The sequence below is a fragment of the Ambystoma mexicanum genome, chromosome 6q (assembly GCF_040938575.1).
Source record: "Ambystoma mexicanum isolate Mex_15411 chromosome 6q, UKY_AmexF1_1, whole genome shotgun sequence".
In the NCBI taxonomy this organism is placed as follows: Eukaryota; Metazoa; Chordata; class Amphibia; order Caudata; family Ambystomatidae; genus Ambystoma; species Ambystoma mexicanum.
In genome coordinates, this window is record NC_090937.1 from 1,307,111,541 (window position 1) to 1,307,137,154 (window position 25,614).

The 25,614-nt window shown below is 43.5% G+C and overlaps 1 protein-coding gene across 2 annotated transcripts in view; it reads left to right on the plus strand.

Annotated features, from left to right (window-relative positions):
* The window catches only part of LDB2 (LIM domain binding 2), a 1,443,494-nt gene that overhangs the window by 1,315,910 nt on the left and 101,970 nt on the right, over nucleotides 1-25,614 (plus strand). For both annotated transcript variants that reach the window (XM_069631913.1, XM_069631914.1), the window contains exon 6: nucleotides 15,145-15,268. In XM_069631913.1, coding sequence (XP_069488014.1) covers nucleotides 15,145-15,268 — 124 coding nt within the window. The remainder of the gene's footprint in view (nucleotides 1-15,144; nucleotides 15,269-25,614) is intronic.

Here is a 25,614-nt window from a genome sequence, read left to right on the forward strand (position 1 = left end):
AAACTCCCTCACTGGCTTTGGCAAACACCCTGCTAGGCTACTACCATGGGGGTCCCCATCCCCTTCTTGGCAGCGTCAGGTCTCTGACCCTGTCACAAAGTAAAAGAGAATAAATATTGACTGGCAGGATGGTATAGAGGAGGATCAGTTTACTCAGCTTGCAGGGTGAATGTCTGGGAAGTGGTTCTTTCCAATCCCCTGTCCAGGTTCTAGTTGAGTTTCTCTCCTTTGTGGTAACCCTGTATGACAGGGAACATTTGATCCATGAGCCAACAGGGGGACATCAAGGCAAATTGACACTCGGTTCATTCTCACCACTTACAATATGTCCAACTTCTGAGCTCCTGCTCAGCACCTGTATTCCTGAGCTCCATCTGGCCAAGGCACCTTTCCTCATGTCTGCTGTACATAGGCCATCTGACTCAGTCACTCGTAGGTGGGGCATCTTGCTGACTCTCTCTCTCTCTCTCTCTCTCTCTCTCTCTCTCTCTCTCTCTTTATCTCTCTCTCGCTCTCTGTTTTTCTGTCACTCTGGATCTCATGCCCGGGTTGCCTCTGCTGCCTCGTGCCTGTTCAGCATAGCTGCAGCGTCAAAGGAGCTACACATAGTTATAATATAATGCAAGAATACTTTCAGTGTGCTCATTGAAGTGGTGTAGCAATTATTGAACACGTCGCTGATGATATGATAGAGTATAACAGATATGTTGATCTGTGTCATCATTCCCTACTCATGAAAATGTTGCTCTTTCTGCTGATCTGCCGTCCATCTACAACATGATTCTATGTTTCCAGAACTTCTCACTCATTTTGTCAGTGGAATTATTGAACTTGTGATTGTGTTAGGTGACTAATATATCGATTTGATCAGCACAGAAAAATGCAAGCAGCCGATCTTTGAAAATACAATTGGTTGGTTTAATCTGTTTTACCTTGTTTCCCATTCTAGAATTATTTGTGGAATATTTAGGATTTTATGTCTTTTAGTATGATACACCCACTGCTACAGCAAACCTATGGCAGTCACTGAAAGCGCCCATGTGCCTGATATGAGCTACTTGCAGAGAGATAATTCAAACCAGATAAGAAATTAACAAGAGTGATATAATGATCAAGAGTGGCTTGTTGGATACAATCTGTAGATGCCCACAATAAATTGCTTTGTACTCTGCACCTACATCGTTAGAGACGATAAGGAATGATAAGCATACTTACCATGCAGCGCACCCATATTTCACATTGCCGGGTTGTTCTAAGTGTGTGACAGCACATACTCAAAACAGCAGCTGTCTGATAAGGTTGCTTTCCATATTCTAGCCAAGAGTGCAAATGTCCAAACAAGAACATTGGAAACTGATTCTCAACTTCTGTGTTCTGAGGAGATTCGTGAGATGCAAGAAACATGTTGCAGCTTCACTCGGGTGGATATAGTCCAACAAGAAAACATTGGCTTCGCTAACTCCCAAGACAGAGACATTTTGCATTCAGCCTGAAATGTAAACTGTGAAGCAGCGTCCCACCTTATGCTCCTTAACCCTTCCCCCGGAAGATGATTTATTATTACACTATACTCTTCAATTGGTACCCCAGGCCCGATCACTAACTAAAGATACTGCCCATGGAAATTTTGATATTAATTAATGAGACTGCTAGGCCCTGGTAGCTGTTGGGTTTTATTTCAATTAACTTCCAACCTAACAGCTGGATGATAGCTGATGGGAAATACGAATCAGCATTTTGGCAAAGGAATATATTTGATTGAAAACAACATGGTGGCCATAGTAGTTGTAGCATGAATACATGTTATAAACTTGTCATTCACGGATTGTTCCTGTGATAGTGTACAAAGGTAAGAAAACAGCCCCTCTCTCAGAATTGAAACCAGCTGACTTGGCCCTCATCCAGGAATAACATCGTCCTGCGCACTGACACATTTGCAACCTCACCTACGTTTGAAGAAGGCCCTTCTGAAGATTGAGTGGAGCCCATAACAGGCACTTGGAATATGCACAACTGGGAGTGAGTAGGGCAGGGAATCAGTGGTGGGAAATGGGTGCCGCTAAAGCAGATAGGAACCTCAGGAAAAGTGAAGCTCGCTTGTGCCATTCTGGATCTCGCAGGAAGAAGCTAGAAACAAGCCACCATTGCTGCAAAAGAGGGATGATACACTCCCAAGGGAGATATGCCCACTGCCCCTTAGAGGATGGCTTGTGAAACCCTACCCCATACTATGATTTTTAAAGAAATAGAGTGGGAAAACAATTGCTTATCTGATGAAGGACTCATTCTGTAGGACTGAAGACAGGAGACTCAAGAAGGCAGAAATACCCTTCCCATAAAGTCCCTAAGGAACAAAGGAACTTGCCTATGGATGGGGACAATGGGCTCAGCACACTGAGATCCTCACAGGGAGACAGTGTGCCCGGAGGTGCCTCAGAGAACTACAGCCCAAAGGGGAGGAGCACAATAGAGCTCCCATTTGAGAGGTTCCTGGCATAACAACCCCCACCATATCAAAGCCAATAAAGGCTGCTTCGGGCTACTGGTGTTGCCCAACAGACTCTAAAAAGACAGTCAACTGAAAGTTCTGAAGCCACCAATACTAGGATAGGGAACCCATGGACTACTCTCCCTCTCTACTACTAGAGATTCACAGACACAGGCCAACTAGGCATTCTGCCGACCAGGCTCAACCTGACTGGGTATGTAGCTGGTCATTACCTTGACCCAAAGAAAGCTTTTTAAAGACTACTTTTTAGGTGTTCCTTTTTATAATTTGGAGCCGTTTTTGGCATTCCTGCTGAATTTCAGTTCCCAGCAATGAGGTCTTCTTATTGTGATATTGAGCCGATCCATGCTGACCTTTTCCTTGCAGGGCTATATTGTAATGTTGTGGTGCTAGTAAAGTGTGCTGTTGTTGGACTGATTTTTCTTTAGTCCTTTCTGCTCTGTGATAGTTTGGATGCTCCCTACGCTGATCTATCTGTTTGGAGACTATGGTCTGTCTTCAGCCTTTGCTTACTAAGGCTAAAATGCATAGGATCTACCTTTAGCTGTTATTCATTGATGATTGAAACATTGCTGAGCCATGTTATGGAAACTTATTCTGGTGACTTCTTTGAAGTGATCAAGGAGCACTTTGGCAATTGATTAAAAACCCCATGAAAGACATATTAACTATTTCAGCAGCTAAACAGCTACGGTGGTTTCTGTGCAAGAGTAACTGGTCTTTGATGACACCACTTCATAGCAGCAGTGTATTTTAAAGCATATGAATTGTGAACACTTATCAGTCTGGGCTTTGTGTCAGCAAGAGGAACACAGATTATTCTCACGTCTTTACTTAATGACTTTTGACTAATAGGTGTTATTGACAATGCTGTGCCCTGATCATGTAAGATATATCACCTGCGTTTGACATAGATCAAAATCAGTTTGTGTTGTAATGTCTATGGTACTGCTTGGGGATTACCAACGCTTTCAGTCGTTGGATTTAGTCTTCCTTGGGCAGTACAACAGTGCCAAATCGGTAATCTTTACGAAAGAAGCCAACATCAGTTCTGTATCTGGGCGCATTATCACCTCCATTGTTTAACTTATTTAGTCATTTTCAGATAATGTTGGATATTGTGTGTTTTGTCATTTTGTTATTATTTATATGGCGGCAATGCCTAACCTCTTCTGCACCCAAAAGGGATGCTGACCGTTGATGCATGGATGCAAACCAATTGTTCAAAACTGAATATCTTTAATACCATTGTGTTCACTTTCAAGAATGGCCTGATCAGTTGAGTGGCAACGCCATCTACTATGGTGATGTGCCCCACCCTGGTAGAACAGGTGAGGGACTTGAGATTTACTGCTGACCAGGCGGTATTCCTAGTGCCTATGTTGTGAGCAGCCCATTTTTATTTTTCTTCTCTTTTTGGTATTGTCCAGTGTGGTGATAGTGGCCAATCAGAGGATTTCCTCTTGCATCAACTATGGAAATAGCCTCTCTTTGCAGTTTTGTAACTTCCTTAAACAGATTTAAAACAAAGCAGTACAGCTGCCAATGAGGGTTTGCAAATAGAAACCTATTCATCCAGAACGGACGGTAGAGTATGGTTGAAAGTGGCAAACATCGTCCATATGTCACTAGTTGGTGATGGCATATGCTATCAGGCTTCAAGGTTTGGGGTTTTCTCGCTGGACTACGATTAATGGCATCAAGAATCCTAGGGTTCCATTAATTTTAGTTAGATGTGAAGGCTGCGAAAGGCATCTCTGGTGCAGACTTGTAGTTTGAGAATAGTTTCTGGAAATAGAATTTGCCTGGGTCTATATCCCATCAGGCACGATAAGGTGTTCCTTGATGACTTTTGTCCTTGTGTAACTTGTGTGGGGTTCTAGTAACTGTAATATATTTTCCTTTTTCGCTACACATATTTTAGATTCCATTCAAGTGTTAACAACATAGTTTTTTTTCAAGTGGAGGAAGGAAAAAGGAAATAGAATCAAATGATTCGCTGAACGCATGTCTTACCAACTATGCTGGGGCATAGCGCAAACTATGTGGCTAGAACAAACACGAACAAGAGAAGATGGAAGCTTTATTCAAATTCTAACTCTACACTGTCAATTTTTTGGGACATTTTAATGAAATGTAATTAGTTGGAAATTACGTGCATCATTCTAACTTAGCCTTTTAATCAGTTTTAATATGTGTTGAAATGTGTAATGAAATGATTAGTGACCTTAATGTTACTGGCTCGCTTGCTAAAACAGCTACGTTAAATTTAAACCACTCATTAATCGAAGGCATCTTGAAGGAGAGCTCAGATTGTTGAGCACGAGTTGCATAGATCTGACGGCCTTATTAAGAGTTTGGCCGGAACTAGCACAGCTGATTTCGCCAAAATGACGCACCGTTACTACTAGTGGTCACGGTAATTTACTGCCTGATTTGGTGCTTTGGCAGCGCTCCAATATGACGTCCCAAAGGACACCTTTGGGGAGTGGCAGTATTACCACAGATGGTAATGCCACTGGCAATGTTACCATTTGTGAGTGGAGGTGAGGCCTTTTTTGGTCCCTGGACGACAGAATCTGTAATTAGGCAGTAAATAAGGCGGCATTCAGAACTGATGTCTGTTTACATGAGCCCGCAAGTGTTACCTGCAGGCCACAGATTCTCTGCAGAGCAATTAAATTGTCTTTTGGAGACTTTTAATTCAAGCTAATATTTGAAAAATTGGATCCATCCTCCTCAGGTGATGGAAAGCTATTTCTGTATCTTTCCCATCTACTTGTTACCCATCTTGATGACACACGTTATCTACTTAGAAATGTGCGTGAGATGCTGAGTCATGTGCAGTTAACCCTGCCCAACCCTTCCCGGCCTTTTCTTAAAAATAGCGTATTTATAGTTTTACACAAACCATAATGCCAGTCACTCGTTCACGATTATATAAATCCAAAATGGTGTCGACGTGGTATACAAAGACTGTAAAGTATTCTCTAACTGGTGAATTCTCAATTATTAAAACTAACACATTCTCTATTTTATCACTGGACACATAGGGCCTGATCCTAGAAGCATTTTATAATGGCACAATCAGATAGGAAAACCTTCTGTGAATCAGTCCCTTAGTTCCTTAACAAACTGATTATGTGATTATACAAAACATTCCACATTTTATGACAACAGTCACGCCCTGTATTTTAACTATGTTGACAACAGTCACGCGTGGGCTGCCCACCATAGGCGTCCTCGTTAATTCCTATACTTAGTGTCACCCAAATCTGAGACAACACAAGAACAAGTAAACATTAAAGCACATGAGACAATCAATGGGGGTCTATCAACAAAACACACACAAGAGTTACATGACTTGTAAATAGTCAAAAGAAAATATGCAATATCAAACGTTTTATTTTCTAAGAAAAGTTTGAATTCCATAAATGAATAATGATCTAAAGATGTAAAAAACTATAATGGGAAAACAAATACATTCAACATTCAAATTAAACACAAAAGGAAAACCATCTAATGAAACTTCAAGTCTCACATGCACGCCCCTACCCAAACATAACCCACACATCAGTCATACCTCACCAACAACAATCATCAAATGCATGATCACAAAGAAATTCAAACAAATAAAATATAGTGAACAAAAGATGACAGTGTTCACTCCTGTCAGGTGTATGCTTTGCTTGAAAACCTATTGAACACCTGCAATTATCTAAACCCGTGGTGAGACTCTGAGCCAAACAGAACAAACAATTCAAGGAAAACATAGTACACAAAACATCACACTGGGTAGATCACTGGCCAACTCGAGTTTGGGCTTCTTGTGTCATCATTTTCATAAACACTTCTTTCCTCAAGGCCACAAAATACATTTTCAGGTATAGACAAGATCTGTGAAAATGATCAAGAGTCAACACAAGAATGTCTCACAGTCGTAAAACACTTCTAAAATAGTGCACAACCACTTGGTGCCCAGTCATCAGTGCCCACACCTTGTTTTTTGTTAAAAAAAAAAAAGTACCAAGTGCCGTGATATCAAGATATTAGAAGTCCCCCGCGATATCACCGGGCCAGTGCATGCCACATACAGACCCAGCAAAACAGAAAACAACAAATTCACCTCTTTCTACTGGGCTCACACCACTCCAACCAACAGCAGTCACATCTGAGAATCATGGAAAAGCAGAGGAGCACAGTCATAACTGATCAAGCATCAAACTAAAAAGATTTTCCAGTTCATCACTGTAGCGACAACAAGTGCAAGCAGGACTGGGAAATTATGTGAGTTTTTTAAATCTGTAAAACATTACTTGTCATCTAGTACTACCATCTGCTGATTTCTACTTAGTAATGCGGGGAATCCTTTGTTTGCACTCAATGTTAGAGGGACTTGAGCTGTGGTCTTATGTGCAAAATATGCTCAGCCTCACTTGACTTTGAACTCAAGGTCTCTGCAACATTTGGCTCACACTATACTTTGTACTATACGATCCCTCACCATTGGCAGCACTTGCTAGGGATGATGGAAGTTGTGTCCAAAACATCTGGTGAGCCAAAGGTTGCAGACCCTTGTCCTGGGGATTTGTTAACACTAATTTACATAGAACCACCAGGTACATCATTGACAGATAACATGTAAGTCTCGTAAGGAGCTTTACACCAAACATAATCGGGGGTTGTGCTAATAAAAGCTGGACTATCCAGAGGTCTAACCTGAAATCTTTCTGTGCACTCCATACAGCCTATTTTAATCAAAAATGAAAATAGTCTCTAAGAAGTTGATACCTAATTTTAGGCATACCAGCTCTAAGAGGATAACGTGGCGCAAAATCAAAATATACCGCTGGACATTTGCTTCGATTTTGGTCAATGCTACCTTGTTGAAGAGACTCAAACTCCAGTCCCAAACTGAATAGTTTGAATAACCTTTCCTACATAGGCATCTCAATGGGGGGCAAGTTCAAGCCACCATAACAGACATTGAGCTTTGCAAATGTGTGATCCTTTTAGTAAAACTCAAGGGATTCTAGCTAGCTGTTGCATCACACCCAATCCCCAGATGTGTGTATTACATCACTCCTTCCATTTTTAGGGAGCGCATGGTCAAAGATATCTATTAAGGAGTCCATGGACTTCTTGTTCTTAAATCATTACCCCGATAATTTGTGGTGCAATATACCTATATAGTCAATAGTATATAATAAAAGTAGACAATGAGCTTGGTAGGATTATTGTGGGGAGATCCAAAAAGATCATGTAATCTACAAATGAAACTATAGGGATGAGGGAGGTGCCAAATAGTGGCGGAAACTATCCACATCTCATTATGGCCGCAGGGAGATCTGGATAAACTCAATTCTATCTCAGATTCCACCGCCTGACCCAACCCTTTTCCGGCCCTAGTATCACTGTACAATGATATAATCAGTCTACAAACACAAATCCCTCCTCGTCGTGACTTTTTGCGAGGGCTAAAGCTGTTTTGCAAAACAGAACAGCCCTTTTTCGAAATCCGGAATGAGTCAAAAGAATCACATTCTTCTAGTTCTTGAGTCAGTCAATTGGGAAGGCAAATATGCTGCAGACAGTTTCTCAATGGCATCAACCAATGCAATCATGCAGTCAGTGCAACGCTCTGAATGGGAGCCCTTTTTTATAGAAGGCATCCAGAATACTACCTCCCAATAAATCGGCACGTCCTCAATAAAATAATGATTTGTGCCCATTTGTGGGTCAGGAAGCCGAGATTCTTTACTCAATGGAATCCTATTGGAGATGGACATGTTGCCCAATGCACTTTGTCATCTAAAACAGGAACACTGTCTTTAATCCCCAAGAAAGTGCACTCACCTGACTAGTCCACATTTTTTCTGGTCTGCCAGAAAATGTTATTTCAGGCCCATTAATATCTAGTGCTTGTGTTATTGGCAAAATAATTTAGAATTCACAGAAGAAATTGCCTAGTGCATTTCAATCTAATGTTGATAGAGTAGGGCAATCTCTAATCGACCTGATTTTCTCTCCTGAATTCGTGAAAGGTACTTCCAATCCAGGCAATATTGTGGCTTCTACATCCGCTATCAATAACACATTTAGCGCCTACCTGATGAGGTTGTTGAAATAAGATCTGAATTTTCAAAAATATCATCATGTATACTGCAGTGCACAAAAGGAGGTGTAAAATGATGGCACAATTATCCTTATGCCTCCCCTTTGGGCTCTGCATACAAAGTGAGTAAAGGCTGCCTGCCATTTATGCAATTATACAATGCAACTCAATGGAATCCGCCTGCTTTGCTATGGTGAGAAAAGCAAGTAGATTCCATAGGAATCCAGTGATTTTACACCAGCATAAAAATGTCATGGAAAGGGGAAAAAGGGAAGCCGAAACATAGCACAATTTCCACCACCGCCCCCCTCAAAAAACACAAAAAGGCATATAGGGCCTCATCACGAGTTGGGTGGTAGCCCTTAAATGCGTTAGTAACGCTATTACTGCTGCATTTAAGGGTCTGCCCAACCTAATTTGGGTGGAGTGGAAAGTTTGCATTGGCAGTATCCCGGCGGTATTACCACCTTGATACCACCAAAGCTCTGCTAGAGCCCATGGTGTGAATACAAGTTTTAAGAAAGGCGTAACACGGTTACACCTGTTTAGCGCCTTCATTCGCGCTCCGCGTACTTGGAAAATGGGCCCCGCTGAGTTATTCAAGATGTTTGCTGACCAGCACAAATGTCAATTCACCAAAATCTCAGTAGGAGCAAAAGTGGCACTGCACTTCAGATGACATAACAAGTTGTTGCATCATATAATCTTTGAACCTGTGACAACAGTGGATGTGATGGGACATGCTTTTGGATGCTATGGACCTTTTAGGATGAATAAAATAAGTAACACTAGACAGTCAGAATAACTCTGTAAAGGTACAAAATACGCACGATAAAGCCATAAAAGCCACAAAAGTAACTTTTACACAAAACAACTAAGTTGAAACGATCTTATAATCTAATAAAAAACAAAATCATAAAATACATCAAAACAATAAAAACGCTTCTGGTCAAAAGCAGTATGTTTAAGAGCATGTAAGGCTCGCAGAGGAGGATTAGAAGGGTACTTGGGGACGCATAGGGATTCCGTCCATTTTGAATGCATACCCTCATAAATAGAAATAGGCAGGAGCAAATGAAGGGGGAAATTCCACCATCCTATCAAATTCAAGAGAAAACAAAAGTACATTGTTAAAACAATTACATATATTTGGACAGAATGTAACTGTTTACTAAAAACAAGTGAAACAAGAAACATTCCTTGTGTTAAGTGTATTTCTTTTCTTACTGTTCACATGTTAAATTATTATATGTCATCCCCTTCAAATGTTGGCTCTACATTTTCACAAATCATTTTTAAGCAGTCAAAAGACAATTTGACTTACCAACAATATTTGAAATGTAGTGCAATATGATCTGCCATGGGTGGAGTGATGACATGTCAGACGTACAACCTATGGAACATTTTGGAGCAAAGGATAATGGCCTTGCAGAACTTATGAAAACTTATGAACACTTAGTGCTTGCATACTCGAACATGACTCATGCTTTTTACTGGATGGCCACAATGAATTTAAGGAGGTAAGAGCTGTCCTAGTGGAGGGATAACAACATATAAAACTCATTCCCATTGTTAGGTTTCTCCTACTTAGGGCCACTGGGTTCACCCATGCGAGCTAGATCTCCCCTCCTATGTGTCATTTCTAAACACAAAAGGCAGCCCTTCGAATCTGCAATTTGTGGGTATCCTAGTCCTGGGTGTTCCACACTCCTTCCTGTGGGAGCTGATGAGCCATTTGGTGGGGATTTTCCATTGTGCTTTTCAGGGCCTTTCTCGGCAGGAGAGTGAGGACCTGTGCCCTTACACTGCTTACATTTACTTTTATCAGTTGTCTTCATCTTTGTCTTAGATGTGGCTGCCTGTGGCTGCCTGAGCCTTTTACTGGACTTGAGTGCTCACCTACCTGCCATCAGCCTTCGCAAGCTCCCTAGGGTCTGTGTCACTCTTGTCCACTAGATGCTGGTGTAACTCCATCTCACAATCCTTAAGGATATTCTCACTTGGAACCAAATTATACATGTTCTCTAAAGTGTCAACTTTGTTACCTGTGGCTCATCCACTCAGATATTCCAAGGACTAATGTGCAAATGCCTCAAAGGTTTGAACCGCTTTCTTGGTGAGAGCTCCAAAGCTCCTGAGGTACTGCTCTGGCATTTTGCAGAACTTCCTGAGGAACAGGTCTTTCATTTTTTCATAAATGGGCTCTCCTCAGGAACAAATTGAATAATCACATCAGTTCTACACATCAGTATATGACTCATCAGGTCTGTTAGCCATAACTCTCCTAGAGGCAGAGGTTGCGGCCCAGTGTCTCAAACCAATCAAATATATCTCTCCACACCTTTTACAGTCGCACTAAGTCCTTGGGATTGTGGCGTCTAGGTATTTCTTGGCAGCCACCACTGGAAATGCTTCCCTCCCCACTAGTAGTTTATTTGCAGATTTCCCTCTTATCTTCTAATTTCAGCTTGCGCAGCATCACATAAACTCTTTGTGTTTGCTCCACCAAAGCTGCTGCATCCCTCTGTTTCTGTCACTCATCCTTCTGCTTCTTCTCAGCTAAAGGTACCCATCCTTCCTCAAGAACTGGATGCTCTTAAGCAGTTCAGCTTTCTTACCCTTACTGCCACATGGGAGTCCCCTGTCTTGACACGGTTTATGCAGCTCACTTGCTTTCAGGCTCTGCATGGGGCTCATGCTGAGTTCCATTGTAGCAATCAAAAAATGCCTGACTATGTTTGGAACATTAACTACCCACTTCTTTTATTTTACATGGCTAAGCTGTTGACAAATTCGTAATCAAATTCCAACCCCTGTACACCAGTGTCGCAAAATGACTACTGCCCTGCAAGGACAGTACAAGTAGGAGTAGTGGTTAAATCACCTACTGAATCCTCACACTACTACAAACCAACAGTGATCCCAATCATAAAGGTGAAACAGGCACAGTCAAGAGGGCAGGCTGTACTCTTAAAAGTGGTCTGAATTTGATATCAGTAGCAACCCAAACAGCAATAGTATAATAATCCAAATTAGGCGTGTCCAATCAAGGTTCTATAAAAATATATATACATTAATTAAACATGTCAATATGCATAACTAACTGCTTATAAAACACTAACAAAACCCACCCCTGTGAAAAGTACACAGAACATGCAGAATGTATATTATGCAAACACTGTGGTTGATGTTGAATGGGTGAAAGGCAAGAAATTGAAAACAATGTCACCAAAACGTCTATATATATCCTTGTGAAGACGGTGCAAATGGGTCGCTTATAGTCACTAGGGTCACAAAAGTGGACTACATGGGCTGGTCGTTCCCTACGGTACCTTTCTCGGTAGTTTGCTGGTTCGGACCAGGCTTTATGATGTTGTCTTTGCAGGATGAATCCAGTTCAGATGCAGGGAGTCCTGCTTGTACAAGGGGCAAACTGGGGTTGAATGGGTTTGAGCCGTTTGCTCTGTGCAGTTTGAAGGTGGCATTGAGTAATATTGTCTGGAAGGTTCAGAGTTAGTTCAAATGCAGACCTTGTTTGAGATTTTGGTAACCACTAAACCGGGTCAAAAAGTGATGCAATGCTTCCAGCAGTTCGAGCCGAGGCCCAGGCGGTCCAAAGCTGTGACCTCAATGGTCCAATGCTATGTTCGAAGAGGAAGTGGTTCAAAATCGTCCAAAGCTCAAGCTGTTTTTTTTTTTAGCTGAACAGGTGACATGCTCTTCGTGGCATGATGAAGTTGTGAGCTGGTTTAATGAATGTAGCAACAGTGGTTTGAAGAAGGTTTGAACACAGTCAACTATGGTTTTGAAGACAGTTCAGATTTAAAATGCAACAAGCCAGCTGCTTTACTTCTTCCATGAGCTCAGAGACAAGGTTTGTTCTTTTTCACTAACTGGCACCTGCAGGAGTCCTTCAGCACCATTTATGTACCTGGGTACTAGTGCAGCTGGTAGAGAGTGATGGTCTTGACCCTGCAGCAGGTCATCACCAATGTTCTCTGGGGATGGGTAGAAAACAGAGCTTCCCCACCCAGTGGTTGTGACTCTTTCCTTATGAAGGCAAAGGTCCACATGGAATCAGATGAAAGAAATTCTGCTTTAAGGGGTCTAATCCTTGTTAAGGTAGCCAGGGGCTGTTTGCTTCTTGCATCATACCCAAAGTGCTTTGCTGTGTAGGAAGAGGAGGCAGGAAGTGAAGAGTAGCCCACAGAAAACCAAGATGGAGGAACTCTATCTTTAGTTCATCCTGCTCTTTCTGACTCTCTAATCCCACTCCCGTTCAAGCCTGAAAATTAAAAGGCAATTTGGCATACAACATCCTGGTGTGAAGCTGGACCTTTTGTTTAGGGTGCACTTCTTTGAAGCATGGTCCCGAGGACTCCTGTTTTGGGAGCTTCCTGGACTGGAGAGATCTCATAATGGACCAAAGCAAGACTGTCCCTCCTGCCTATTGTCCTGCTGGCTGCAGCAGAGACAGGCAGTCTGGAGAGAATAAACACACCCTGTCCATGTCTAGGTTGACCACACATTGTGGACATGAGCAATCTACAAATCAGATGTGGGTTTAATAATTATGTGACGTTTCAGCCACTGTACCAAACCCAAGAAATTCCTTATTATTACAGATTACCCTGCCACCAGATTACAGTTTATCATACTTATTATGGTTTTGGATCAGAAGTGCAGATTTAAATGAAACGTCTATCTGCAGTGACTTTGCAGTCACAGCATCTGCCAAACATGGCACCAGTGACTTTTGAGCTTGCTCTGTGCCACCGAAGAGCAGGCACTGCAGATTAGGGAGACTGATGTAGCAGGACACATGTATACACTATCCTTTCCTGCATCATTTCATTATTAATAAAAAAAAAGACACAACTTCTACTCCCTTGCCAGATGGCAATCTTTCACAATCTTTTACAATCTTTCACAAATGCCAACTGCTGGTCATGACCTTTGGACATTCATCTGAGTACACACCTCCTTTGCATCTACAAACTTTCATGTATACAAATAACTGTCATGTTTTAATATAACAGTTTTTCATAGGATTATATTAGATTCTCTGACACACTAAAATGAAACTGCATGCTTCTTCTGTAGCAATCCAAAAGCCCTGAGTCTGGCTTGTTGTAGACCTTGTGCCAACCCTGAGAAACAACACCTGATTATCCGATTACCATTCTGGCTCTCCTGGTCTAGCGGTTTCAAAAGATTTAACAACCCAATAAGTCTAATCTCTGAATTGAACTTGGTCATGGGCTCTATGACTAGTTCCAAAAACTTTCCCAGAAACACAGAGAAGCGTCATGTTGACGCCACCCATTATTGGCACTATGAAAAGTATGGTTCTAGGTTTTGTCATTACACAGCATTCCGTGCAGAAAGACTAAGTCCAAAAATGTATCTGGAGCACTGAGTGCTCTGGGCCAGTGACTTTGCTGGCCATCTGTGGTACAAGTCACTGCTTGGAAGACTATAAAAGAGCTGAAAAGATCCGCCTGCCACATTGATGTGCACTTTGCATTTTGCCTTGACCTGTGACAGTGCTTGTTTATGTGCAGAAACATGTCAGGTATTCTTACCTGAGATTTCAGTGGCAAGCTGTAAATATATTTAGACTACTTCCAGAATATCAGTTTTATTTAAAATAATGTCTTTACACTTTACCTTTTTGGAATTGTGCTTGTTATTTCCTATCCTTCCCACTTCTGCCCTCAAAATGTCTTGAGGAGTTAAGCATTGAACGTGCAAGCATTCCAAAAGTTGGTGCAATGATACCGTTGCACATTTGTGTTAATTGCCAGCTATGTGTTGGTGTTGTAGGAGCTCCTGTATAGCATATACAATCGTTTCCTTCCCCTTCACTTCTATCTGCCCAGTGAATTCCTCGGTTCTATGTCCGTTGGCCGCGCACAAAAGGTCGCACCGCAGACTTTAGCACAAAAAGCTGCATTCCACTGGTGAGACCTTTTTTGAGCGATCCTCTCCCTTTACTTGTCCCTCCTGAGCACCAAGTCGCTATGCGGCACCCTCCGCCGCCCCCCACACGTTCACGACCCCACCCCTACTTACCTGGTACGGGCTATGGCCCGAGCTCCCGGCTTCCCTGTTTCTTCTGAAGTCTGCAGAGTGCAGTGCCGGAAGCCCGTGGCACAGCACGGCACGCTTTTGTGCACAACCTTTTGTGGCCAGGGCTTCCAATGCCAAGCTATGCAGACTGCGAGTGAATTTCTCAACTAAGACCATCGGAATGACTTGGGAATGTATGTTACTTGAAGACATGTTTTATTTATTTATTTCAAGTTCAACAGTTGAATCATTCTTGTCATTATACAAATAATGGGCCTGGTCCAATGTTCATGATTGTTGGGTTAAGAAAAAGCCTTAATTTCATCAACAAAAGAGAGATTTGTTAGGTTGCCTATGTTTGAATATGTTTGTTTAACTCTCTAAGAATGCAACATTAATTTTTCCATTTAGAACAACAATGACATGTTTCTTGAACCCCCTTTTTCAGTTATGTGTTATACTGGAGCCGATGCAGGAACTGATGTCAAGGCATAAAACATACAGTCTGAGTCCTCGAGACTGTCTGAAGACGTGCTTGTTCCAAAAATGGCAACGGATGGTGGCCCCTCCAGGTATTTCTGACTGATGTTAAGCTTGTTGTACTTTTATTATATCTGTCTGAAAATGTACCAAAAAAAGAGTGAGTAGGCCTTTTTGTTTTGAAAGAAATGAAATGAAATGCTTTTATTGATTCAAGAAATTCCCTTCCACTTTGGTGCTGACTACACAAAAATGGCACACACCTCTAGAGCAGGTCCACACTTTCACGTTTACCAAAGCACAAGTGACAGCACCCTAATCACTCACCCTGCCATATGAATACAGACTCAGGGCACTTTCCACATAATTAAATGTTCAATTCTATCTTACACCTGTGCCCCGCAAAGGATCTATGGGCAGTCTACTTATCTAGAGCGTATCCTGGGCTGGTGAACCACCCCCTCCTCTAGTCTCTATCACCCATGCGTCAAAACAGCTCTAGTCGCCTCCTTATCAAAAAGCTGCCTTTTGACCCATCCATACACTTTACTACTGTCCAGTTACCCAAACTCAATTTTTTCTAGAAACACTGGAGTGACTGATTAACAACTGGCTTATCCTAACGCACTCCTACCTGTTTCAGAGCGAGCCCCCTCACCAATATGGCCGTCTTCCATGTTTCCAACTGTGCAGCTTCCTCCTTATCTCAACTATCATTTCTTCCATCCTTCCATTCCTTGACTACCCTGCCAACGATGATACTTTTGAAAACAGCATATTCCTAAAAGGTCAGTCAAGCCTGCATATGGCTGGGACTGTCCTCCATAGGATATTTATGAGCCACTCAAGAGAAACTGTGTGGCTTCTTCTGCAGGAATCCTAAAGTCCAGCGAGTGATCTGTGCCATAACCCTTATGCTAACCCTGAGATGTAATTCCTCGTATAGAAGGAGTCTTTTTTTTGGATAAGCTCATTTCTGTGAGTCAGAGGCTCCGAAAAATTAGGGAGGTCGCACACTAGCACCTCCTATTGACGAGTCGCCCGTTTTTTTATATGTTCCTGTAGTCTGTTACCTAAAACCCTGTGCAGATTATTTTTGGCTAAATGGTTTTATAATGAAGTACATACAAATAGATGGGTACAACTACAAATACTACTGCTAACAACTAGAATAACTGTGTTGTTATCTATGTGTTAGGTACTTGGCACCTGATGTGCAGATGTGGTCAGGGAGTTGGTTTAATCTGCAGGATGGCATTGTCAGCTTAAACATGCACATGCAAGAAGTCCAATCCTGCCAGGGCAACTCATGCTCACAGGAGACCAGGAGAGGCCAATCTAGCCCTGCCACCTGTTTACAATCATCTCCTTCCGTTCCAAGAAGTCTTGCTGCCTTTACGCATGTGCCAACACCACATGACCAGTGGTCTTTTCTTTTGATACTGTGCAGCTCTGGATGAAACACCATCAGTTGACCTTTCCACTAATATGGTGTATAAGGCATGCGCTGAGCCAGTTTTTGGATCAGGCAACAGTGTTCAACAGCACACCGTAAATTGATGTAACTATCCCCCTGCCTGCTTCTCAGAACCAGCCTGCTGTTGAGTATTTAGATGCTGCCCCTCCCCTTCCTCTTCTGCCCCTCCCCCTTCCTCTTCTGCCCCTCCCCCTTCAACATAGCCATTCCTCTGGCCGAAGTGATGTAACTATGGCCAGCCTCTCGCTGCACTGTGAGCAACACCAAGGCAATGTGAGAGCTTGGCTAATCATGGTGCATCTCATGTCTCAGTGCTGGACCTTTATTTCTTCATCACTTTTATTCTGGGAATTACAGTCCAATTGTATTTTGGGAATTGCATGCTTGGTTGGTTTCAAATTAACATATAGGACTACATAGGGCTAACGTTAGTCGGCGGGGGTAGGGGGGGTGAGTTACAGTATAAGAGATTTTCTGTCACAGAAACACTTTCAACATAGTCATGCATCCATTTACCAGATGTGTTGCAGCTTCTCCAAGATCTTTCATTTGCCAAATGGTTATCTATTAATAGCATTCTGGGAGTTGTAGTTTGACAAAAGTGAGGTGCTCGCTGATATCCCCCTTGTGTTTCTGGCCATACATTTCAAGTAGTTGGGGAATTAGGGGCAGCATTCACCCTCACAAAACAGTGTGCTAATAGAGAACTGATACAGGTGCAGTACATTAATGTACACTGTTAAGCCCGAGGAACAGGTTCCATTATCTACTGTCCTGTAGTGTAGGCACTGAATGCCATTGTTGCTGCATTGTGATGTGTTGCGTTGTGTTTAACTTTATACATACATCACTGTACGTTCTCATAAACAGAACAGTGGAGAGCGTGGGACACTCAACTATGAAAATAGATCTTACTTGTGTTTTAATGTCATAGCAGTCAGCGGAGTGGCATCCGTCAGAGGCAGTAGTGTGGCGTTTACAACTCCAATTAAGTGATTAACTCTCAGAAGACTGATTTGAAAAAGCATAGCAGGCACTTTGATAGTAAGACTTGATTAAAGTGAGTTCAAAGAGTTCCCAAAGGAATGTGTTTTGGCTAGGTAGGGGAAGTAACTGGATCGCAATGGCCACAGGGATTAGCATGGCCAAGGGAAGTCAATGACTTTGTGTCCCTCCTCATATACCATTTCTCCCTATCTGTATTCTAATCCAATAGTTTTGGCTTATGGTTGACGTTGCCACCTAAGAGCCCAAACTAAAAAGTAAAGGAGAATACCTAATCCCCCGCACTATTGTGAGTGGGGGTTTAGATTCTATTAAAGACAAGGAGGTGAGTATTATGCCAACAATCTTTACTACTGACATAAATAGCAGCAAGAAAAATTGTTTTGTTCAACATTAACTTTTTCATTAACAAAGAGAAAGAACACAAAGTTCATAAGAACACATTGGGAAGAACCCAGTCCAAAATGGGGCTAGCCCACAGTCCAACATCCAATCAGGATGAACCCACACCCATAAATGTCCTTTCCTCTAACGGCAACTCCTCTTCTGAAGCTGCAATGACGCTTGAACAGCAAAACATAACACAACCAGGAACCAAAGAAACAATCCAGATAACATCCAGGCGTGGACTCCGAAGACCCTCTGCCGAAGAAAACTCCCAAGGTGATCAACCCGAAGCTGAAAAAGGAGACAGATGTTAAAAACTGGGTGGGTGGGTGCTATAATACTCGCCTCCTTGTCTTTAACAATAGTGCGGGGATTAGGTATTCTATGGCACGACAAGGAGGCTCATATTATGCAAGTTTAAAGCCCTTGCATCACATTGAAAACCACATGATCAATCCGTTTATGATAAAAAGTCTTAAAAGTAGATTCCCTGGACCAGTCAGCTGCTTTGAGAATGTGCTCCAACCCTCCCCCAAGGAAAGCGGCTTTAGAGGCCATGGCGCCCCTAACTGAATGAGCTCCGAACAGAGAGGTGTCAATACCAGACTCCTGCATTATCCATCTAACCCACCTTGCTAGGGTAGCTGAGGACACTGCCTTATAAGGCCTACGATATGAAATAAGCAGCTTAGAGGTACCAGGGGGACGAAAATCCACAGTTCTATCTTCAAAACATTTCAAACAATTAACCACGCATAATTTATAATTGTCAAGAAATGCTGGATAAGAAACAGAAGAAATCATACATTTTGTTCTCCTAGTAATAAAAAAGGTTACTCCCTGTGGTGAGAAGATCTTATTGTACACATCCAGCGCTCTAATATCAGATACTCTCTTAATAGAGACCAGGCACAAGAGCATTGTTAACTTTGAAAAAAGCTGTTGCAGGGATAAATCCTGATTATGAGGCCACGATACAAACAAGTTCAGAACCTTACTAACATCCCACAAAACTGAATACTTAGGTTTAGGGGAACCTTAACCCTAATCGACTTAAGAGCCTTCCTGCCCAGGAAATGTTTACCCACTGGTTCTCCCTTAACCAGAACATGGCCAGCCAATATCGCCGACCTAAACCCATTAATTGTCTGATAGGCTTTACCCTCCTTAAACAATTCCACCAGAAAAATTACTATTTCTACTGGAGGAGCAAAAACGGGATTGAGGTGTTTAACCACACAGCAGCTAATCCAGCGTCCCCATGCTGATGAATATCCTGCTTTGGTGGAGGCTGCCCAGGAATCCCTGATGACCCCAATAGAGTCCTGCAAAAGACCTCTGAAGCACCAGGAAGTGCTGAAATCTTCCAAACCATAAGGGAAAGATATCCCTGAAGGACCAGACTGTGAGGGTGACCCGATGGGTCCGTCAGGAGCTGGGGATGAGACGGCAAGAGGCGAGGGAAGTCCACTGCCAGTTCTAGGAGAGCGGGAAACTAAACCTGAGAAGGCCAGAACAGGGTCACTATTACCAGGGAAGCTCGCTGCCTGCGTATCTGCACCAGAGCCCAGGCTATCATGGCGAAAGGAGGGAAAGCATAAGGAAGCTGACCTGACCAATCTTGGAGAAACGCATCGGTGGCCAGAGCCCGAGGATCCGGTCTCCAACTGTAAACCTGGGGAGCCTGACAATTGATCTGAGAGGCAAAAAGGTCCATGTGAATGGGACCCCAAAGAGACTGAATCAATGCAAATACACTCCTGTCCAGCATCCAATCGCTGCTGTCCTGAAGGTAGCGGGAATTCCAATCCGCCACGGAATTGCTTATCCCCGGAAGCTACTCTGCCTGAAGCAGAATGTTTCTGTCTAGGCAATCATGCCAGAACTCCCTTGCCAGATCCGCTAGAGCCTTCTAGCGGGTCCCCCCCAGATGGTTCATGTAACGAACCGCTGATACATTGTCCATCCGAAGAAGGACACAGCAATTTCCCTGATCCTTGAGCAGGCTCTTGACAGCAAAGGAACCCGCGAGTAATTCTAGGCAGTTTATATGAAGTAGACTCTCCTGTTCGGACCATTTCCCCCCCATGGAAATCTGACCTACTCTGGCCCCCCAGCCGGATCTGCTGGCGTCTGACTCGAGAACCACATCCGGAGAAGGCCCAAAAATCGCTCTGCCATTCCAGACATTCATATGTTTGAGCCACCAAATTAGTTCCAATCTGGCCTCCGGATCCAGTTTCACCTTCTGAGCATAAGGCAGGCTCCTGCGCAGGTGTCTTCCTTTCAGACGTTGAAGCGCCCTGTAATGCAGGGGTGCTGGAAAAATAGCCTGAATAGATGCTGACAACATTCCTACTACCCTTGCTAACTGAAGAAGGGAAATCACTCCCAGCCTGAGGATGAGGCAAATTTCCTTCCAAATCCTCAACAGTCTGGAGTCTGGAAGAAGAAAGATGCACTTTTTGGAATCGATATCAAAGCCCAGAAATTGGATACATTGAGTAGGACAAAATATGGACTTTTTTGCATTTAGAACAAACCCTAGATCCTGCAACAAGGAAATTGTCAGATCCAATTGTTCCTATAGAACCCGGAGATCCTGAGCTAAGAGAAGAATATCGTCCAGATAAATTATGCTCTTGATCCCCTTCGACCTGAGGAAAGCCATCACTGGTTTCATTAGTTTGGTTAAACACCACGGGGCTGACGACAGGCCGAACGGGAGAGAGGCCAATTGCCAAAGACGACCCCTCCAATGGAACTGAAGGAACTCCTGGTGAGGGGGAAACACCAGGACTACCAGATACGCATCTTTGAGATCCAACTTGACCATCCAATCCCCGGGAAGCAGTGTATCCCTCAGAAGGTGAATGCCCTCCATTTTGAAATGATGGTAAACCACAAAGGAGTTGAGGGCTCTGAGATTTATTACAGGGCGAAACCCCTCTTCGGGTTTTGGGACCAGAAAAATCCTACTGAGGAACTGGGAAGCTCTGAAAGTGGCCGGAACCACCGCATCTTTGAAAATCAGATCTTGGATCTCTGCATCCACCAGCTTTTGCTTTTCCTTATTGAACTCAAGAGGTGGAGGGGGAGAGAGCTGACAAGGAGGGGAGTAGAATTCTATCTGAAACCCCCAAACTGTCTGTAAGACCCAAGGATCTGCTGTGAAATTTTCCCAATGACGAAGAAATCGCACCAACCTGCCCCCCAAACCTCTGTGGGAAGAAACCCTTACGAGACGAGACAATACCTGGAGCGGATCTCGCCCTACTGGAACCTCTGACACTCCGACCTCTCCATTGATTTCCTCTCTGGGGATAGAAGGTCATCTACGCTCCTCTAGCAGAGGAGGAATGATGGGCCCCTCGAGAGGCGTATTGCTGAGGTCTGACAGAGCCCCTGAAGGAGGAACGGCCAGAGAAGCGGGCTCTTCCTCGTCCGGCCCTATCAAAAATTCGGGGTGAAAAAACATTCCTAATATTCGTCTGGGCTTTATCTAAGGCCGTGAAAGTATGGACCTAAGCTGAAAGGTCCTTTATGAACTTATCTCCAAAAAGGTTCCCTTGAGCTTTGGGAACGGCCTCCCCTTCCGCCATATCCTGAGGTTTTGGATCAATGCGCTTTAATAGTGCCTTGTGCCTCTCCTTGGAAATACAGGAGTTAGCATTGCTGAGCAAGCAAATGGAGCGCTGAACCCAGCCTCTGAGAGCCTCAACATCAATTTGCGACTCATGCATAGCCTTTTCTTCTGCCAATGCGAACATTTGGGTCAAGGGGCCCAACATGTCCAAAAGTTTATCCTGACAGATCTTAAGAGCCCCATCCACACCCTTCTTAGGATCTTTACCCCTTTGGGACAGAAAGGCCACCATGGACTGATTAATGCTGGGGGTTACAGCCACCTTATCCGGGATAACGGGACAAGGGCATTCTGAACGCAGTTTACTTCTATCTTCATTAGGGAGAGGGCGCCTAACCCAATGGTGAAGAAAAGAGGATACTGCCTCTGACGGATGCCACTCCGCTGACCTTGAATGTTGGATGAGGGAAGGGTCAAAAAATGGGACCCCACTGTCATCCAACAACTGTACTCCAACAGACTGTGACATTTCCGGTGTGGCTACTTTTCTTTTTCTCCTCTTAGGAGGAGAATCTGAATCCTCCGAGGACTCAGGGGACGATAACGGGGTAGAAGTTAGTCTAATAGGGGCTACAGACTGGGCCACACCCTCACCCAACTTGCGTTTTAGGGTGCTAACTGGGGAACCCGAGGAAGAGGAACTTAAAACTGGGTTTATTTGCCCTTGCAAATGCTTAGTTTTTGAAGTGCACTTTCTGGGGGCTATTGAAGTTCCCTGAACAGGACCCGGAAGAAAATCCAAAATTCTGTTAATTAGCCTGTCAAAGCCTGAAGCGAGGGTAGAGTTCAAATTCCCCAGGGCCAAATCCATGGAATCCCTTATTGCCCTGGAGACTGAAGAAGGAGGAACTACTGAAGCCTCCCCAAACCCCCTCACTACCTCCTTATTGTTGGGCTTATCCGTTTTCTTTAAAGCCACCCTAACCTGGGTACTGGCATCCACATAGGGAACACCATCAGACCCCTTAGTAGACTGCATTATGAATAGAAACAAAATAGATAAATGGAAAACACACTCTCACCCCTAAGTGCACTGTAAGGAAAAGGACCAAGCAGGCCTGACTAAACCTTCCACCTAATTTATGTGGAACATTAAAATGTGTGCAAACACAACTAAACAATCAACAGGTGCTGGTAAAACCTGTGTACAAACAGGCACAATTCAGAGGGAAAAAACAGCCCTCACAATTTCAGGTGTGCAACGTTTGAGGCAGAATCAACACAAATAACGCCGAGCAGGCGAACGTTGAAATCTTGAAACAGCCTCTCTCACATGAGGCGTGCCAGCGCCACCCTTCCAGAACACATGGAAGCGAGCTGAGGGAAAGCGTGTGAAAACAAATATACGCACGCCGAGCAGGCGCGAACAATTTATAATTTTGGGGGGAAAGCGCAAGCAGCGCAACACGGCACACCCCTCATCGAGCAGGCGCAGCTAGAAAATAATGCCGTGAGAGGAGGGCGGGAGGCGGGCAGGTCAAAGAAAGGGGCCGGCTCGAGGCGTGACTGAGGCAGAGACGAACGCCTCACGCCGAGCGGCTCCACAGACGGAATAATGAACGTTCGAACAAGCGAACGCTAGGAGTTAAAGTTTCTTAACACAAAGAAACAAGCAACAATGTAACACTAAACCCCCTTCACAGTGAAGAAAGGACGAGTGTGTGTGGGTTCATCCTGATTGGATGTTGGACTGTGGGCTAGCCCCATCTTGGACTTGGTTCTTCCCAATGTGTTCTTATGAACTTTGTGTTTTTTCTCTTTGTTAATGAAAAAGTTAATGTTGAACAAAAAAATGTTCTTGCTGCTATCTATGTCAGTAGTAAAGATTGTTGGCATAATATGAGCCTCCTTGTCGTGCCATAGAATCGATACACATCATATTGTAAGAAAGTGTCTTTGGGAAGGTTCACGTGTAGCTCCTCTAGCTGCTTGTTCCACAGACTAGTGTTGTAACCTCTGGCCCACCAACACCCTGGCCAAGAATTGCATTTGCAGTATATCACTCTGCTGTAATGGAGCCCGTATTTTAAGTCTCGTTGGATGGGTAGAAGACCTTAAAACAATGTTACCAAGGACATAAGTGATGAGGCTCAAGCCCAGCACTCATGGCTGCCCGCTTTCTCAGGAGAGTGTTCAAACCTATGGTCCACCAACACTCTGGCAATCACATGTGCCTTATCATATATGAACCTAAATTCTTCCCAACGCCGGTCGGGCAATGCGCTGGAATTAACATGTGCTTTAGCACAAGATAAACCGAATGCTATCCCAAAAGCCCACTAGCATTATGAACAAAACATGTCTGCACATGCTCACACACACGCACAAATGGAGTCAAGGAATGATACAGAGACACTTAAATATCTCGCCTTTATGTGCCTCTCTATCATTCCTTGACTCCATTTGTGCGTGTGTGTGAGCATGTTCAGACATGTTTTGTTCATAATGCTAGTGGGCTTTTGGGATAACATTCGTTTTTATTATGTGCTAAGGCACATGTGAATTCCAGCGCATTGTCGGCCAGGGCGTTGGGAAGAAAACCTCCCCCTTTGGGCGAAAATAGAAAGCAATATGTTCAAATGTTGCTTTCAAGTGCAGTAATCAACAACTGCATCTTCGCCTTTACATTATGCCTATTGCATGAGCTCATAGCTGATGAGATGTTTAGGAATTACACAAAGTAAGAATGAACATAAACGTCAAGTCATTTCCAGGAGTACTTCAACACCATATTGCTAATCTAGTCTCCAGATCATCTTTTTACATTTAGTTATTGCATGTATCATATGTTCATTCCTTATTATAGATTGATAGCACACGGGATCATGTACATGTGAACTGTTCATGTATTCCCTGCTGCAACAGGCTCTACGTAGTCTTCAACTCTGACTTTACAATCGTAATGACTTTACACTGATTCCATCGACAACCCATTGCCAATGAGCGCATCTCCATCATCAACAGTACATCTGACATAAATCTATAATTCCAGGTTTAACAAATAGCTCTATATAAACACGCGAGCAGGTTAGGAAAAGAAACAGAAAACACATCTCGTCTAAACATAGTTCTACCTACATTCACTTCCTCTCCAGTGTGTGACAGGTGGGGGAAGGGAGGGGAAAGGTGCAGGGCCGGTCTGGAGGCTTCGCCAGGGCTGTCGGCCATTCTTCTTAATGCGGCGAGCGTCTGGGATATATTATACAATATGTTACATGGGGGTTTGCTCTGGTTTATTTCAGAAGCATCTTCTCCCACTGCAGCAGTGTGTCCTGCTTAGGGAGTGAGTGTCTATGCGTGGCCACCTCCGATCCAGCCCAGTGTTCTAAGTCTGCCAGCCATGACGCAACGGCGTGTGGGGGGGGGTATTATTAGTTTATTATTATTATTATTATTATTACTATTATTATTATTATTATTAGTATTATTATTATTATTATTATTGTATTTATTGAGCGTGGACCTAGCTTCCAAAAAGCAATGGAGCAAATACAACATTACAGATACATAACAGAGCGCTTTACAGAGGTTTACAACAGTACAGATGCATAACAGAGCGCTTTTCAGAGGTAACAGAACAGATATACAGCAGGGGGTGGGATACAGAGGAGCACGGAGGAAGGGTACAGCTGTACCAGTTGGCGGGAGAAGAGGGGCGGGCGATGTCTAGTGAGTCAGGTGGTGAGAGGGGCGATGTGATGGCTTAGGTGTTGAGGCAGACAGATTCCTTGAAGAGGTGGGTCTTGAGTTCTTTTCTGACTTGTAGAAGCATGGGGGCGAGTCTGATACTGACTGGGAAGAGGTTAAATAATCTTGGGGCGTAGGCAGAGAAGACTTGTTTTCTGGTCCATGTGTCTTCACGTGTCCTGGCTTCTGGTGGTGCACTGTCCGCTGGAGATGCTGACTTTCTCTGCAAGGTCTCT